At 43.6% G+C, this 19,726-nt stretch overlaps 1 protein-coding gene across 2 annotated transcripts in view; it reads right to left on the reverse strand.

The window, feature by feature from the left end:
- The window catches only part of NR1H4 (nuclear receptor subfamily 1 group H member 4), a 150,558-nt gene that overhangs the window by 80,302 nt on the left and 50,530 nt on the right, over positions 1–19,726 (reverse strand). For both annotated transcript variants that reach the window (XM_082254748.1, XM_082254749.1), the window contains one exon: positions 19,213–19,578. In XM_082254748.1, coding sequence (XP_082110874.1) covers positions 19,213–19,578 — 366 coding nt within the window. The remainder of the gene's footprint in view (positions 1–19,212; positions 19,579–19,726) is intronic.

Consider the following 19,726-nt stretch of genomic DNA (forward strand, 5'->3'; position numbering starts at 1 on the left):
CCCAGCCGAGCCTGGTGTGCTCTGTCGCTGGTCCCCGATGGTGCTTCCGCATGCCTTGCAGCCTCCTCCCGAACTCCGCTCTCATGCTGGCTGGTCCCCGTATCACTCCTCGGCAGCTGCCCAGATCTTGAATCCTGGTGGTCGTTTGGATGTCCTGGACTGCAGGAGACATCCCACCGCTGCCAACCAATGTAACGGATCTTTGTACCCCAGGTGGGCACATCCGCCGGATCTGTGTCTCCTGTCCTCCAAACGCACCCACAGCCTGCGGAGAAGCCATATCCAGCCCTTAACCCCTCAATCACGAGACAATCCACATTGGTGTTGAGGGTTAAACATGCAGAGCTTAAACTGTTTATTACATTCCAAGACAACAGTTTTACACACAGTTAGGGAAACTCCCTTTAGCCTTGCCACAGCAGGGGAAGGGAACAGGGACCAACCAATGAGAACTGAACATTTGTACATTTGAAACAGTCTCTTAATACACACCCCCTGCGGAGAGATGTCTCCAGCTCAGACAATTGTCCACACAATTAGACACAGAAACAGGAGGGGGGGGGGGATGGGTTGTAACATTGCATTACATTAACTCAATGCCATGAGTCAGTTGTTCAGAGGATGAATAAAGGGAAAATAAAATGCAATGTCCAAAACTCATAAGAAAATGACACAAAGGGGTTTACAATCCAGGGATAGGGTGATCCGTCACCCATAGTGACGGTTAGTACAGTCACATCTCTTCCCCCCAAAGGTAGACTAATCCAGGTACTAGACCTCCAACTGGTCTGTGCCTGAGTTAGTCAGGTAACAAGTCCCACAGAGTCAATGTCTGTTTGCCTGGATAATTCGTCGGCGTTGCCGTTTTGCTTCCCAGGGCAGTAGTGACGGTAAAGTCAAAAGGCTGCAGTGCCAAACTCCAGTAGCTTCTGGCCCATAGTCTGTCGGTAGGAGGCTTGCGCACAGTCCCCTCCAAAACACACAGTGACAGTGGGTTCTGTCACAGTCAGAGACTGCAGACATGATACAAGAGATGGTCACAGACTGTGGACATGATACAAGAGATGGTTAGAGACTGTGGACATGATACAAGAGATGGTTAGAGATTGAGGACATCATACAGGAGATGGTCAGAGACTGCGTACGTGATACAAGAGATGGTCAGAGACTGCAGACATGATGCAAGAGATGGTCAGAGACTGCAGACATGATGCAAGAGAAGGTCAGAGACTGCAGACATGATGCAAGAGATGGTCAGAGACTGCAAACTTAATGCAAGAGATGGTCAGAGACTGCAGACATGATACAGGAGATGGTGAGAGACTGCGGACATGATACAAGAGATGGTCAGAGACTGTGGACATGATACAAGGGGATGGTTAGAGACTGTGGACATGATACAAGAGATGGTTAGAGACTGAGGACATCAGTCCTGTATGATGAGGACATCATACAGGAGATGGTCAGAGACTGCGTACGTGATACAAGAGATGGTCAGAGACTGCAGACATGATGCAAGAGATGGTCAGAGACTGTGGACCTGATGCAAGAAATGGTCAGAGACTGCGGACGTGATACAAGAGATGGTCAGAGACTGCGGGCGTGATGCAAAAGATGGTCAGAGACTGCAGACATGATGCAAGAGATTGTCAGAGACTGCAGATGTGATGCAAGAGATAATCAGAGACTGCGGACATGATGCAAGAGATGGTCAGAGACTTTGGACATGATACAAGAGATGGTTAGAGACTGTGGACATGATACAAGAGATGGCCCCTGGCCGCATGACACCTTCAGCGGTCCGCCGCTCGTCTTGCACAAAGCGGCGGTCACTGAGCCAAGAGGTGGAGTGTGGGCGGGCAACTTCAGAATAAAGGGACACTTTGATCCCGCCGATTGTGGGCGTGGGATGCGCCCCCCTAAATGTTGCGCCCGGTGCCAGTGGCCCCCCCTGCACCCCCCATGCTACGCCACTGGCTCTATAGGAACTCTTGGTTAACTTGACATGGCACTGCTCCCAAACCATAGGTGACAGGGACACCAAATATGGGGAGAACGTTAAGGGGGCCAAGGACTATGACATGGTAGATTACATAGGCAAGCTGTCTGGCCACAACATAGGATATGTTGTAGTTCTGGGTCCCCTCTCAGTGCTTCCTAAGTTTTGTGTCCCTGTCACTTATGGTTCGGGAGCAGTGCCATGTTAAGCTGACCAAGATTTTAACTAGACGCCAATGTTAGACAGGGAGCAGTGCAATGCCAAGCTGACCAAGATTTCCCATAGACGCCAATGTTAGACAGGGAGCAGTGCCTTACCAAGCTGACCAAGATTTCCCATAGACGCCAATGTTAAAAACCAGCAGTAGTGCCATGTCAAGCTGACCAAGATTTCCTATAGACGCTAATGTTAAGAATTGGGAGTAGTGCCATGTCAAGCTGACCAAGCTGTGTCCATATTCACGAGTGTACGTAAAGTGAGTGTACATAAAACGGGGTATGCCTATATAGAGCCAAAAAGATTAGAATTGTGTTGATGTCCCAATATTTATGGACCTGACTGTAAATATATATATATATATATATATATATATATATATATTGTGAGGGATTAGCTCGGTGGTAGGCGTGGATGACCCCTTTGGGGGTGCGTTTTCACAGAGAGATAGCCGATTAGAGGTTGAAAACAAGACTGATTTATTCATGCAATTTACTTAACACAATTGCAAGCATCAAAACAGCCAAAATAAAATAAAAGACAAAATAAATCCTTGCCTCTGTGGGCGGCTACCTTCTCACGCTGGAACCTACCTAAGAAGTCTTCCCAACCTACTGTTGGGCCGACACTGCTGATCCTACAGCAGACACTCAAATGTCCATTTGTTTGCTTTTCACACAGCACAAACATTGTCCATGGAACATGTCCCTTTGTTTCTTTCACATCAACACATGTTCATTTATAACAGGATCCTTTACTCTTCAGATTCTTCACATTGAACACAGTTCATTTAACAGGTCCCTTTACTCTTCACACTCTTCACATGGAACACTTTGTCTTCTCACCTTTGAGACGTCTTCACTCGTGGTTACCCTCCTTAGCTTCACATCGCTGTAGGGGGTCTTCTCCCATGCTCACCAGCTTGTCGGGAGGCACACATCCGACTGTCCCCCTCTCCCAGCCTACACGGCGACAGGAGGCAGCAGTCCTTCTCCCATGCTCACCAGCTTGTCGGGAGGTACACGTATGTCTGTCCTCCTCTCCCAGCCTACACGGCGACAGGAGGCAGCACTCAATAGATTTTCTCTGGACAAATTATAGAGGCCTTGATCTCCTCATTCTGAACAGCTGAAGGCCTTTCAACTTCCTGCTGGCTAGCTCTGTAGCCAACACCCTAAATTAATTAATGGACTTTCTAAGTCAGCTGGAAATGTATCTCCTTCCTGTGACTACATTCCCAGATTTAGCTGACTTCCTGTTACATACCCCCCCCTCTTGTTTCAACCCTAGGGTTGGGACACAGATTTCCAGGCACGCATGTGTCAAGCACTGCTGACTCACTGATAAGCCTCTTATTATCCTCAAGTTTCCGGATGAAACTGTTTTGTCATCTTCATTGACGGATTTCTCATAAATGCCACACAGTTTGTCTCTCCTCTCATATACACATTCTTCAACTGCATTTTTGGCATCATTTCGCTCCTTCTCGTTTCTGTCATCTTCATTGACAGCTTTCTCATAAATGTCAGACAGCTTGTCCCTCATAACCGTCTGTCCAATCCACCATGGAGGACCGTGATCCATAGGCAACTCAATTGGGCTAGTCTTAATGTCTTCAACATTCTTAAGACGCCTCTCTCTGCAATCCATAAATGTTTTCCACAAAACTTTGAGAACCTTTGCTTCACTAAGCTTTGTTCCAAGTAGGGACTCTTGACATCCCTCTGTGACTTGAGTTGCCTCTCCATACAGCTGTACACAATCATTGACTTTTTGTTGTAAAAGGGAATGATCTTCCTTCTTGAGCTTTGCTTGCTCTAAGATGCTGTGCAGAGGATTTTCCAATTGAGACAACAGGCTGTCACACATTTCTTCAAAGTGACCCCTGTTCCTTTTCCCAGAGATATCAATATCATTCAAACATTTCATATTCATAGGCAGATCTGAAGCATTTGCACTCATCAACTTCTTAAACTTTTCGCCCTCCTGAGCGAGTCGCAGTAAAGGCCTACTATTTGCTTTGATATTGAGTTTATATTTCTTGCCAAACTCTTCACAGAAGAAGCCAACCAGAACATCATCAACTTTCCTTCCACCAACATAGGGGTCAAAGGCAACAACACAGTTGAACCCAGCGATCTGGGTGGTATCCATTATAGACCTCCTCTCTGCATCAGTGAAGAAGCATGGAACTGCAACACATTCTTTTACAGGTTTCTTCAATGCACTTTCTGCTGAACTATTTGACCGCTCAAGGTCACCTAGTTCCTTTTCTCTATCTGAATTCCACATGGAATGCATCTCAAGATCACGATCAAACTTCTGCCACCCGTCTTTCACCAGTTCCATTTTGGAAACACTCCCTGAAAGGCACTTATTCATTTGCTTCACGTTTTCACCAACAGCCTTAGTTTTCTCCACTAGGTTTTCAGCCTGAACTGAGAAATCATCACATTTCTTACTCAGCTCCTTTGTTTGCTGAAGTTCTAATGATACATTTTCCAATGCTTGAAGTTTTTGAAGGAACGGTTTTTTCCAAAGGGGTGATTCAAGCCACATGTCGTCACATTTCTGAGGCTCACTCAGGACAGACCCCAAAACACTGATCCTTTTAAAAACTGCATCAGGCACACTATCCCCTCTTTGGGACAGATCCTCTGTTGTCTGGAATTCCTCTTCCAGTTCCTGCAACGGAATCTTCATCTCTTCTACTTGCTGTTCTAAGGCTCGTTTAGACTTTTCTAGCTCCTGAACGCTTTTCACAACATCATCCTTGGAGCTGACCAATTCTTCTATTTCTGTACGCAGCTGTTTGTTAACACTTTCTAGTTCAGCCTTACACTCTAGAGCTTCCTCCAAAGAGCGAGTCAAGAACAGGGCTTTGCTCTCGTTATCACGCACCTCCGTTTCTGCACGTGCGCGTTCTTCTGCATATTTTGCAGACACAGTCTTCTCTTCACCCAGCATCTGATCAAACTTCTTTTTCACATCTTCAACACTCTGTAATGAACCAACGCTTTCTTCCATGCGTTTTTTCATATCCGCTATCTGAGCTTGCAATGTTGCGACTTGCTCTGATAGGTTTTTCTTTGCTTCCTCCTCCTCTTTTAATTGTTCCAGGAAGCCATTTTTCTCATCTTCCATTTGTTTGAGCTTTGTGCTAAAACTCAGCCTTTGACACCTCTCTTCCTGTAAGAGTTCCTGCGTGTCTTGCAGCTGCGATTCCAAGATAGAAAAATCTTCCGCAATTTCTCTAGATTTTCTGTCTGCTTGAGAAAGCTGATTTATAACATTGTCCAGCTCAACCTGCAGTCGGTTTGCCTTCTCTGACAGCTTAGCACACAATCGGTCACCTTCTGACACCTTCACTTGCGATTCCAGAAGCTGTGCCTCTACTTTTTCCCTCTTATGTTCACAATCTCCTTTTCCCTGCATAAGAGCCTTCACCTCATTGGCTAGTTTCTGGGAATGAGATTGTAATTCTGCCACACAGGCTTCTTTCTCCTTTAACTGCTGCTGGAAACGTTGGGCTTCACCTTTCCAACTTTCACAGTCTGCACGTAATTCATCTACCACATTGCTCAAAGTGGTGAGCTCATACACAGTACTCAGTAATTTAGCCTCTCTTTCACTTTTCTCGTTGTCGCTGAGAGACAATGTCGTTTTCAGAGCGACATTCTGTTCCTGCGACTCCTGCAGGTCTATTTTTGTAACTTCCAAACACTGAAGACTTTTTTCCAGCTGATTACGCAACTCCAACATATCAACCATACTTTGCTTCTGCAAAGTCTGAATTTCACTTTCCTTTTCCATGAGGATGGTATCTTTCTCCATTATAGTCTCTCTGCGTTTTTGCAACTCGACCAAAAGAAGAGCAGTGGATTCTTCCCACTGTGACACATGAGACTTGAGTAGTTCATTCGTTTCCTGCAAGTTTCTATGCTCCATTTTAAGCAATTCCAAGGCTTGTTCCTTTTCTTCCATTTTCCGTTGCAAGGCATCCAACTCAGCCCTGCACACATACTCGGTTTCCTCCAAACCGATGGCCTCCATTGGCTGCTGGCGTCTCTGTTTCCAGCCTGCCATGCTCTCTTGATGAGCCTTTTGTTGAGCTGCAAAGCTCTGCTGAAAATCCGCATTTGCCTGCTGTTGAGCTGTATTTGCTTGCTGTTGAGCTGCATTTGATATAATCAGATGTTTCAACATCTCCTCCATTTTGAGTTTACTTTTCATCTGAGCACACTGCGTCTCCATAGCGGTTTCATCAGTGTTGCTAGGGACAACAACCTTCCTCTTTAGTAGACTCTCTTTAGGCATGGATGGGGCTGGTTCAGACGGCAACATCCCCTCCATCCATAGAATCCGGTCTCTCATTTCATCTATCTTTGCATTTTTCAGGCGTTTGGACCGCCCCATCTTCAATAACTCCACAAACAAATTTTTCACAGTCCAGCAAACAATTTTCAGACCACTGTCTCTTCAACACATGTAGTTTTTCTCTCTCTTGCAGGATCTCTTTTCCTGCGCACACAGTTTGTGCAGTCACTTGCACCAGACACAACAAAGTTCATCAAATAATTTTGAGACCGCTGTCTCTTTAAAACACTTTTTTTTTTTTTTTTTTTTTTTTTTTTTTTTTTTTTTTTTTTTTTTTTCTGTCAGGATCTTCTCTCCTGCACACATAGATTGTGCAATCTCATGCACCAGATAAAGTTCATCAAACATTTGCACTTCCTTGCAGGGATCTCTGCTTATGCCCACTGCATACCTCCACCATATGTGAGGGATTAGCTCGGTGGTAGGCGTGGATGACCCCTTTGGGGGTGCGTTTTCACAGAGAGATAGCCGATTAGAGGTTGAAAACAAGACTGATTTATTCATGCAATTTACTTAACACAATTGCAAGCATCAAAACAGCCAAAATAAAATAAAAGACAAAATAAATCCTTGCCTCTGTGGGCGGCTACCTTCTCACGCTGGAACCTACCTAAGAAGTCTTCCCAACCTACTGTTGGGCCGACACTGCTGATCCTACAGCAGACACTCAAATGTCCATTTATTTGCTTTTCACACAGCACAAACATTGTCCATGGAACATGTCCCTTTGTTTCTTTCACATCAACACATGTTCATTTATAACAGGATCCTTTACTCTTCAGATTCTTCACATTGAACACAGTTCATTTAACAGGTCCCTTTACTCTTCACACTCTTCACATGGAACACTTTGTCTTCTCACCTTTGAGACGTCTTCACTCGTGGTTACCCTCCTTAGCTTCACATCGCAGTAGGGGGTCTTCTCCCATGCTCACCAGCTTGTCGGGAGGCACACATCCGACTGTCCCCCTCTCCCAGCCTACACGGCGACAGGAGGCAGCAGTCCTTCTCCCATGCTCACCAGCTTGTCGGGAGGTACACGTATGTCTGTCCTCCTCTCCCAGCCTACACGGCGACAGGAGGCAGCACTCAATAGATTTTCTCTGGACAAATTATAGAGGCCTTGATCTCCTCATTCTGAACAGCTGAAGGCCTTTCAACTTCCTGCTGGCTAGCTCTGTAGCCAACACCCTAAATTAATTAATGGACTTTCTAAGTCAGCTGGAAATGTATCTCCTTCCTGTGACTACATTCCCAGATTTAGCTGACTTCCTGTTACAATATATACACACACACACTTTATTACCAAAAGTATAAGGATGCTTGCCTTTACACGCACATGAACTTTAAAGGCATCCTAGTCCATAGGGTTCGAAATTAAATTGACCCACCCTTTGCAGCTATAACAGCTTCAACTCTTCTGGGAAGGCTGTCCATGGGAATGTTTGACCATTCTTCCATAAGCGCATGCGTGAGGTCAGGCACTGATGTTGGAGAGAAGGCCTTTCTCACAGTCTGCGCTCTAATTCAAAGGTGTTCTATCGAGTGGAGGTCAAGACTCTGTGCAGGCCAGTGATGTTCCTCCACCCTAAACAAGCTCATCCTTGTCTTTATGGACCTTGCTTTGTGCACTGATCCAAATCATTTGGTGAAGGGGAAATTATGGTGTGGGATTGTTATCAGGGGTTGGGTTTGGCTCCTTAGTTCCAGTGAAGGGAACTCCTAAAGCGTCAGCCTACTAAGACATTTTGGACAAATTCATGCTCTCAACTTTGTGAGAATAGTTTGGGGATGGCCCCTTCTTGTTCCAACATGACTGCACACCAGTGTACAAAGCAAAGTCCATTAGGACATGGATGAGCGAGTTTGGCATGGAGGAACTTGACTGGCCTGCACAGAGTCCTAACCTCAACCCAATGGAACACCTTTGGGATGAATTAGAGCAGAGACTGCGAGTCAGGCTTTCTCGCCAACATCAGTGCCTGACCTTTACAAATGCGCTTCTGGAAGAATAATCAAACATTTCCATAGACACACTCCTAAACCTTTGCGACATCCTTCCATGAAGAGTTGAAGCTGCTATAGCTGCAAAGGGTGGGCTAACTCAATATTGAACCCTACGGACTAAGACTGGGATTTATGTGCGTGAAAAGGCAGACATCCCAATACTTTTGGTAATATAGTGTGTATATATATATATTTATTTTTATAAATTAGCTTCTATGGATGGTTGGTTGGAAATTTAGAGAGGCTTCTAAAGGCATGCCTTGAAAAAAAGCTGCAATTTTCTCGAAATAATTTATATTAAATGAACTGTGATGGATTACTTCTGCTATTGAAAAGGGCCAACAAAATTGTTATATATGGTGATATAGACTATACTAATTAGCACGCAATTTTGGAAAACAAAACAACAAAGACTGCAGAGAACAAAACAACAAAGGCTCAGGAGGCTATCCAAATACAAGAGGTCAAAACATGAAATCTATCTCAGAACCATAATCAGAATCACAAGTAGAAGCAAGCAAGGAATAATAACGATTTTTCAAAGCCATCAACGGTAGAAAACCACATTACACAGTGCTCTTAACTAAAGCTGAAGTCCATGTGAACAATGCCTTAAACTGCTTATAGATGGATCAAAATTTGGCTGGTTCACCAGGGACTGGTCGATTTTTTTCGACCATTCCTGGTTGGCATATTCTGCAAATTTTATTATTTTTTTTAAATTTCTGCTATGTACAGTAAATAGGAACATGTAACACATATAAGGTAGGTGTTAAGACCCGTACACACGTACCGATCGTCGGCCGAACGATCGGCCGTCTTTTGTCCCCGGGCTGTCGTGTCCGCTGAAAAGTGCAAAAGACTGCACACGAATTTTGTCCGCCGACTGCAGAAGTGATGTCATGTGATGGTTAACTTTCCCTGTGTTTTTTCTTTTCTGAGCATGCCCAGTCTTGCAAATCTGCTGTCTGTCGGCCGAATTCTGTACTGACTGGCGAACAATCGGCCGTTCTGGTGTCGGCATACAAACATTTTAATGCTGGCACGACAGATTCTGTTCGGCCGAAAGTGCGCTGTCGGCTGTCGGAAGCATCATACTAACAAGCCGAAAATCGGCCGATCAGTCGTCGGCCGAATCTTTTCGGCCGACAATCTGCACGTGTGTACGGGCCTTTATTCAAGCTACATGCAAATAATCCAATTGGTGCAAAAACAGGAGCGAGATGGGACAGTTAGACAGCACTAACACTATTACCTCTTGAAAAATGTATGTGTTGGATACATACAGACCCTCATACACCCTCATACAAAGGCATAAACAAAATGTCAGAGAAGAGAACAGTATACTGGGGGCATCCAACAAGCACACTTTTAAAAATAATTAGCAGCAGGAAAATTGTTGTTACTCTCTTCTTAGAATAGCCCTGATAACTGATACATATGCAACATGATACTGACCAATCAAGCATGAAAAAAAGATGAGACAAGGAACTAGCTACACAATGCTGTACATTCCAAATACAATTTTCTGCCTTTTCTTTCTTCTACCAGTTAACTGTAATATCCTAGGTGTGACTGTGTGACAAATACAATCTTAGCAAATCAGCCCAATACCATTACAAACAAGCAAATTATTTTATGCTAGAAAAGGGGACCACTAAAGCCGCCCATAGCCCATTTAAAGAAAAATACTCAGTTTCCTCACCTGCACACTCAATGTTGTATTCTGACAGTGGGAAAAAGTCCACACCATAACAATACACTGATCAGCGCTGCCAGCTATAGCCAACAGCACTGACTGAGTGGGGAAAATCTGACAGATCGTCTTGCCCATATGTGGATCGAAATTAATCTGATCCCTGCTGAACAAGCCTAATTTCGATCTATGTATGGCTAAGCTAATTTCTGCTTTTCTCATTTCAAAATAACATTTATTTAATATGCTGTACACCAGCACACCTTTTCTGCAGAAAAATACTGGCTGGAGTGTATAGGGAACACAGCCCCTCTTGAACTGTAGTGTAGGGGGATCCAATTGTACACCATTCATAGACGAGATACCTAATTTGAATTGCACATTGTCATAGCTCCAAAACTGTGCCTTGTTTAGAAGGACTTTAGAGGGTTTTAGCCCGAACTAAATCCCTCTGTCCCTGTTTCTTTTTCGAAGTTATGCTCTTTTGGTTGATGTACAGACTCTGATGAAAACCAAGAATTCATAGATTCAAAATATAGAATTCCTGATTTTTTAATGTTGCCCATGCCTGCTTACCATGACCCTGGAAACAGGATACCTCCCTATTGCTCTCCATGTGGTTTAATAAAGTTGCTGAAATTCACTCAATGGAAAGCATCACAGCCTCACTTTGGGGCCAGGAGGAAAGATTCAGCCATAGGTGGTTCTATTGGACTTTCTTTACCTGTTCAAGAGAACATGTATCGATCATGCATCCTTCTCCCCCTTCACTTTATCCCCCCCCCCCCTCTCTTTTTTTTCCTTTCCCACCTCCATCCCTCTCCCCGCTGGTTTCTTTCTTTTTCTATATTTTGACGACTTGGTCTTCTCTGTTTGATGCCATATTGAACATTTTTCTATATATTAGTATTTTGGTAAAAATACAGATGGGATGCATACGCTCTTGTGTAGCGGGCATCCTCCCATTTACAATTGTTCATTAGTAGACTGTATAACATTTTGAAGGAACTCGGCTCCATCTAGTGGCCAAACTGCCACACTGCAGCTTGGTGGTTTTCATCAGAAGTTTCTAGTGGCCAAACTGCCACACTGCAGCTTGGTGATGTTCATCAGATACTACGATACCCACAATTCAGTGGGAACACCAGGGTGCATTGCTTCACCGCACAGCCTTTTGGGGGAAGCTTTATAAAGGAAGGGAGGAGCCAGGCTCTCTCTCTTGTCTCCTGACACAACAGCTAGAAGGAAGCAAGTGCTGTGGGCTGATGCTGCGGACTAGGCCTGAAGCCTGAGCCTGAAGTGACGGAGTGGAAGCATTTCATCTGCAGTAAAGGAGCCTTCCCAGAGAACCCATTGATGCTCTGCAGAGACTGGTGTTGCCCACATCTAACCACAAGCGCGGCTGGTGACAGAAATCGGAGGCGGAGAGCTCGGGAAGAAAGAGGCCGTTTGGTGAGCAGGGCACATGCCCAAATCTGTTTCTCGCTTGGAAGAAAGTAACTTTAGCCGGTGCTAACTACACTTCAGATAGTACGCAGTACACTCAGCGGCCTAGTGCACCTTCCAGGAGACTAAGCATTTAAACACAAGTACATAAGGTGTCAGGGGCCTATATATGCACCACTAAGAAGATTAATACGCCCAATTACGCAGTAACATTGCGGGTGATTGTAACCTTTTTTTTCTCACCCCTTTTGACTATATATCCTTACTTTTGGATTACAAATAGCTTGTGCACCAACGATTGCTAGCGAAGATTCCAAACCAAAAGGAAGGAACTGTGTATGGGATTCAAATAGGTTCTGCCTACCTGATACAAGAGACTAGACGTGTGTAAAGTATAGCCTGAATTGGGTAAAAGAAAGCCTATGAGTTATCTTTTAGTTGCATAAGTATACAAAAATAGCTATCTTAATCATATTGTTTATTATTGTGTCAATAACTTTATCTTTCTTAGTTGACTCTTGTGATGTCTTTTGGAGTCAACTTGTACTTTAACTCTCAGTAAAGCTACTTTGGTTAAGCAAAAGTCTGTGTGTTGCACCTTGTGTCACCCAGAGGGACTGCGGCTGGAGAAAGGTAACAAGTTATTATTACTTATTGGGGTGATATATCCTGAACTGTGTTCTCCTGTAGCCATTTGGTATTATAGTCCCACTTCGTGTCAGTTGTGCCTAGGGAGGGTTCGAGCCAATTTCAGGGGTTGGAAGGCAGGACGTAGACCCAATAATCTAATCAGCAGCTCCTGCGGGGGTGGTGCTACACGTGGGGGCTCGTCCGGGATATCTACGGTCCTGCAACAGTTCCCTCTCAGTGACAAAATCGCTGTTCGCACAGAAATGGACCCTGCCGCTGCAGCCCGGTGGTGCAGAGAAGAAAATGTCCTTATCGGCCATGGTCTGGTGATTGGAATCAAGGGAGAGAACTGGACAGAGGAACCCTTCGGGCAGAAGCTCCTGAATTTGTGCCTTTCCACATGCTTACAGAAGAAGTAGCTGATGGTGAAGATCCTGAGGAGGAGGTTGCACCTTTCTCTGAAGAAGAATTAACTGCTTCTGAAACCCCAGAGTCCAATGCGTTGGGACTAGAGGAGGAAGCTCTTGAAGAATCCCCAAGAGCGGCTGGTTCCAGCACTTCTAAGATTGTGACTCCCAAAGAACAGAGGGAAAGAAGAGTCATTCACCCACCCAAAAGACTAACTTACGACCAATTGGGGAAATGCTCGGAAGAAGCTGTCCTTACTTCTAAGAGAACTCTTGATCAGCCTAGTTCTTCCACTGCAGATTTAGTGGAGGACAACCCTAGCTCACCCCCAGGCACATCTGTACAAGCCACTCAAGTGTCGGGGGTTTGTGAACAGAACCACCTTCTCTCCCCCAACAATTGGTGGGAGGTTCCGCTGTCGGCCCTGTGTTTTAATGTGCAGTTGTTGGGTTTGAACTCTGCTTCTGATAAGGGACATGGTTTACCGTTGTGCATGAGTTAATTGTTTTTTTTCCAACGTATGTGACAGGATACATGCTGTCGTTATCTTTGGGGACCAAAGTTTCTAAAGTGGGGGGAGTGTGTAGCGGGCATCCTCCCATTTACAATTGTTCATTAGTAGACTGTATAACATTTTGAAGGAACTCGGCTCCATCTAGTGGCCAAACTGCCACACTGCAGCTTGGTGGTTTTCATCAGAAGTTTCTAGTGGCCAAACTGCCACACTGCAGCTTGGTGATGTTCATCAGATACTACGATACCCACAATTCAGTGGGAACACCAGGGTGCATTGCTTCACCGCACAGCCTTTTGGGGGAAGCTTTATAAAGGAAGGGAGGAGCCAGGCTCTCTCTCTTGTCTCCTGACACAACAGCTAGAAGGAAGCAAGTGCTGTGGGCTGATGCTGCGGACTAGGCCTGAAGCCTGAGCCTGAAGTGACGGAGTGGAAGCATTTCATCTGCAGTAAAGGAGCCTTCCCAGAGAACCCATTGATGCTCTGCAGAGACTGGTGTTGCCCACATCTAACCACAAGCGCGGCTGGTGACAGAAATCGGAGGCGGAGAGCTCGGGAAGAAAGAGGCCGTTTGGTGAGCAGGGCACATGCCCAAATCTGTTTCTCGCTTGGAAGAAAGTAACTTTAGCCGGTGCTAACTACACTTCAGATAGTACGCAGTACACTCAGCGGCCTAGTGCACCTTCCAGGAGACTAAGCATTTAAACACAAGTACATAAGGTGTCAGGGGCCTATATATGCACCACTAAGAAGATTAATACGCCCAATTACGCAGTAACATTGCGGGTGATTGTAACCTTTTTTTTCTCACCCCTTTTGACTATATATCCTTACTTTTGGATTACAAATAGCTTGTGCACCAACGATTGCTAGCGAAGATTCCAAACCAAAAGGAAGGAACTGTGTATGGGATTCAAATAGGTTCTGCCTACCTGATACAAGAGACTAGACGTGTGTAAAGTATAGCCTGAATTGGGTAAAAGAAAGCCTATGAGTTATCTTTTAGTTGCATAAGTATACAAAAATAGCTATCTTAATCATATTGTTTATTATTGTGTCAATAACTTTATCTTTCTTAGTTGACTCTTGTGATGTCTTTTGGAGTCAACTTGTACTTTAACTCTCAGTAAAGCTACTTTGGTTAAGCAAAAGTCTGTGTGTTGCACCTTGTGTCACCCAGAGGGACTGCGGCTGGAGAAAGGTAACAAGTTATTATTACTTATTGGGGTGATATATCCTGAACTGTGTTCTCCTGTAGCCATTTGGTATTATAGTCCCACTTCGTGTCAGTTGTGCCTAGGGAGGGTTCGAGCCAATTTCAGGGGTTGGAAGGCAGGACGTAGACCCAATAATCTAATCAGCAGCTCCTGCGGGGGTGGTGCTACAGCTCTTTAGCTTGCTATTTAGGCTTTGACCCAGATGAGAGATTATACACTCTATAGACAGGATGGTTTTCTGTTTAGTCTATTTTTTCATATTGCCTTTGAAATGGCTTATGTTGAGCTCTGTATACGTTATTTAATCATTCTTATCTTAAAAAAAAAAAATAATTCCTGATTTTGTAAGTCCCATGATATGTGTGTACATGATACTAACACCTGAAATATGACATAAAGATTTGTGAACCTGATGAAGGCCTGGTTGGGAGGCCTGAAACTGTAGCCACATCCTTTCCTTAGATATTATATATAAATAAACTGCCCAGCCAAAATAATAGTTGCCACCAAAAAAAAAAGTCACACACTCTAGTATTTAGTTCCTTGGACCACCTTTAGCTTTGATTACGGCACACATTCGCTGTGGCATTGTTTCAATAAGCTTCTGCAATGTCACAAGATTTATTTCCGTCCAGTGTTGCATTCATTTTTCACCAAATGATGGGAGAGTTGGACCACTACGCAAAGCCTTCTCCAGCACATCCCAAAGATTCTCAATGGGGTTAAGTTCTGGACTCTGTGGTGGCCAATCCATGTGTGAAAATGATGTCGCATGCTCCCTGAACCACTCTTTCACAATTTCAGCCCGATGAATCCTGGCATTGTCACCTTGAACTATGCCCATGCCATCAGGGAAGAAAAAAATCCATTGATGCAATAACCTGGTCATTTTGTATATTCTGTATATTCAGGTAGTCAGCTGACCTCATTCTTTGGGCACATGCAGTAACTATCCAATAGGATAAAAAGCTATTAAAAATATATAATGAATTCCTGTATTTGAACTTTTGGGTTTATATGTGAGAATTAATTTTATTTTATCCAATCGGATAGTTATTGCATGCTTAGTTTAGTTAGTTGCTTAGCTAATTCCAGGTGGCGACTTTTTTTTTTTTGGCCGGGCAGTGAATATTTTTGCTCTTAGGCAGGCTCTACTTTCTTTTAGTAGCTCTCAGTAACTCTGTAACTAACTACTCTGCACTCTCACTTCTAAAGTCTAAAATATAAGTAAAATTACATTCTATAGGGCTATCTGAGTTATTATTAACAGCTCTTTAGTAGCCTGTTACACAGAATAAGCTTTTACCCTTATGGAATAGCAAGCTAGCAAAATACTTGAAAATCCTGTAAAATTCTTTCTTTACAGGGAATCATTACACTAACAGAAATATGTGTTATTGCCCAAACATTTACTGTATTTTTCCCTTAATAAGATAATAGACTGAAATATAATTCTATAACCAAAGCTAATTTTTCAAATTTTTTTACATGTCCAAGCTGGACTTTTTTTAACCATGCAACCATGCAAGTTCTGTTAGCATTTTCCATTATGGAGTACAGTAGGTTTTCAGGCTCCTGAGGCTTTCTGCAAAAATCATACATGTGTAGTAGTCCTTTGCATGTAAGAACTGCTAGCGCACACATGAATTTTTTGAGATTCTGTATGCTATTGGTACAATTATATGGATTTAAATGACAGTGCTGATAATTACGGTCATGACGTGCTGTGTCTAATCTTAGCAGGCAACCTTTACCCTAGGAAAAAGACAATACTTTACTGAATGTAATATGACAGGAGAGCTGTAAAACCTGGTTAGATTTCAAGTGGAATAAGGAACAAATCTAAAGATGACATAGGTTGGGCAGATAAAGTTTCTATGTGCCCTTTGTACCCCAAAAAAATGAATTATGCACCAAATAATGAAAAACTAGAAGTTATTAGTGTATAAAACATTGGAGAGTAATTTGTTGTTGCTCTGATAGCAGACCATTGCTGCTTGAGCCAGCCCAACTATTTGGGTATGCCTTCATTTCTCTCTGGTTTGAACGCTGATCTCGTTTAACCCTCACTGTTTTTTTAATTAAATCTTATATAGAGAGAAATGATGACAACAAAAACAAGTATTACTTTACAACTGCGGTACAGTCTTCTTGCATCTTTCCCAAAATCAAATATTGTTGTTTAGTATTTCACACTGTAATGTTCAGTATTTTATATTTTTGCTATCTTAAAAATGAAAAAAAAAGAAATAAGAGCATGCCATCATTTAAAAAAAAATGTAACTATCGTTAAAGGATAATCCCACTTCAGTTGTAGGTGGTGTGCAATATGGAGAAATAGAGATTGCACCTGTGTGATGGAGGACTCTGTAGTAATGAACGCCCATTATGTCCCTGTAGGGCAAAAGCATGGGTCACTATGTAAGTATCCGCTGTGATGGCCCAAGTGTCTGGGATACTTTGTCCCTGGTCCAAGACATAGAATATTCCAGCCGGACGGGATGGAAACCCACAGTGGGGTTTTCGGTGTTGGATTCCTACTAGGGATCAGAATTAAAATTGGGCATACACTGCGTAGGTTAAAAGAAATCAAACAGACTTTTCCATTCACGTCAAACAGCACAGAAGCACGTCAGCTGTCAGAGTACTCAAATAGTGCCTGGTCATAGGTGTGCGCAGCCCATTGCATTAGGGTGTGCACGCCAAAGCTCAAACACACACTACAGCTCAGCTGCACTAGACAGTGAATGAATGGGAAGTGCTCTGTGATGAGCAGCTTCCTGTTCATTCACAAACTGAAGCATAGTAACCACAGTTTACTATGCTTCAGTTATGAACAGACACAGTGAGTGTTTTCACTGTGTTTATTTAGAAAAGGAAGAAGACGGTAAATTACATATTGATAATCCCCTTTCCCACTCTCCATCCTGAAATATCCCCCGCAGCAGCCGGGGGAAGAAGAGAGGAAAGGAGGGAAACCAGCAGCACTGCGGTGGGGGCATGCATCATTGGGGAAAGCCCGGGCAGTAGGAGGAATTAACACAGCACAATTTTTTGCTTGGTTCTGATATGGCCACCCACTGATTGAATTTCAGCAGACTCGTTATGACCCAGTCAAACTTTACTCTGTGCATGGCCAGCTTGGGAGAAAAGAGTACAAAACTGAAATCTTTAAAAGTTTGATCAGGTGAGGTGAACAAATCCTGTTTGGAAAGGGGTAGTTGACCAGTATTCTGCCGAAAACTCCAACTTGCTGAGAACTCCAATGACGTTACTTCTGGTTAGTGTACACCAGGAATAATTGGAGAATTCAACCACTTGGTGTTTTCACAGAACACTGGCAGCCTTTACATTCCAGTACATGCTATAATGAGTGGACATTGTTAGTCTGCCCGCTAGTACCCAAAAACATGGCCGCCTCTAAGGCGGAGACAACTAGGGGATGGACTAACAATGTCCACTCATTATAGCGTGTAGTCGAAATCTCCAATTATTCCTGGTGTACACTCACCGGAAGTAACGTTGTTGGAGTTCCCGGCAAGTTGAACACCTGCTGGTTGGTACATGTTGCTGCAGGATTGAGCACTTGGGTTTCCCTCCTCCTTAAAAGCATCACCAACCTTGGGCTGTGTTGTTTCTGAAAACCCTGGTGGTATACCCCTAGGTGGTGTCCTGAAGCTACTGTGAAAAGCGAGACCTCTCATATGTAAAGTTTCCCTAAGACAGAATTAAAGCTGAGACCTGAGTTAAAGAGGAAGTAAACTTCCTTTACTGACGTTATCCTATAGGTAAGCCTATAATAAGGCTTACCTATAGGTAGTGTAAATATCTCCTAAACATGGACCGTTTAGGAGATATTTAAATTACATGCAGCCAGTGACATGACTGGCGCATGCACTCTGAAGGAACAGCCACCTGTGCCGTTCCTTTTGAGCCCTGTGCCGTGAACGGCGGCTCCAACGTGCATGCACAAGAGTGACATCATCGTGGCTCCAGCCAGTCACAGAGCCCGCAAACCCGGAAGCAAGATGGGTGAAGATGGAAACGGCTGCAGCACTGACATCGCGATGCATACTAGCACATTACAATTTTACCTTGCAGAAAAGAAAAAGTCCAGCAGTATACAACCACTTTAGGAGATTAGATTTGCGACCTCCCTTATCTGCCTGATAAAGAAGATAGCCTTGAAGTAGGATCTGGCTTAACAACCTGCGAGAAGGGGCATTATACTGGGCAGTGAAAAGAGAAGCAGCACTCTAGAATCATCTCTATCACTCTGCTCTTTCTCCTCTTATCAGCGTGTTTCTAGTTAGATTCAAATTTTGACTCCCTACTCCCAGGTTGAGTTCTGCAACTGAGTTCTGCAACTGAATTCTGCAACTCAGGGCTGCTACCACATCATATTTAGGTACCTATGCTGCATCAGTTTAAAAAAAATACATGTATTAATGCATACTGAGATGCACTATTTTGTGTCTTTTCAATCTGTTTGGAGTGAACTCCAATTTAACTAACGTTCTGATATCTGTTTGATACAAAATGTAATTGCTATATATTTAAACCAATACAATGAACTCCTGCTTTAACAACCATGAGTACTCTACTATGAATCTGTCAAAATGGTCTCTTGCTACACAGTAGCTGTAATAAAAAGGATCTTACGCAATACAGTAAATGCAATATATAATTCAGGCCAGTTTACCTTTGCATCCTTCACATGTCAAAGCATTGTAATGGTAGCCGGAGGCTTTGTCTCCACAAACAACACACAACTCATCTCCTTTAACCCTTGCAGCACACGGGCTAATCCTAGCCTTCTTTGCAGGTGGCAAATCCACAATGTCATTGTCAATAGAAAACAGGCTGTCAGAAGGAATCCGTTTTAAATCATATATCCCACTGGAACACCAGTCCTCCGCTTGTTGTGAGTAATATCCAGAATTGACATGATACTGTGATGATGCCAGTGGCTGTTGGACTGGAGAATACTGTATGTGGTTGTAGCCGGTGGAAAAGGAAGGTCCTTGTGAGTCATGGTCTGGTGAATGAGCATGCACTGAATGTATCTCTGAAAGAAAATAAAAGAGAGGAGCTGTGTTTACACTGACAAGAAATGGGTAGCTGTAGAAGAAAAGTATCAAGAAGGGGTGCTTATTACAGCCTATTGTCAAAATGTTCAGTCAAAATAACATTTGTAAAAAGATATACTGACTGAG

This window comes from Pelophylax lessonae (genome assembly GCF_965119305.1).
Source record: "Pelophylax lessonae genome assembly, chromosome: 4".
Classification (NCBI taxonomy): domain Eukaryota; kingdom Metazoa; phylum Chordata; class Amphibia; order Anura; family Ranidae; genus Pelophylax; species Pelophylax lessonae.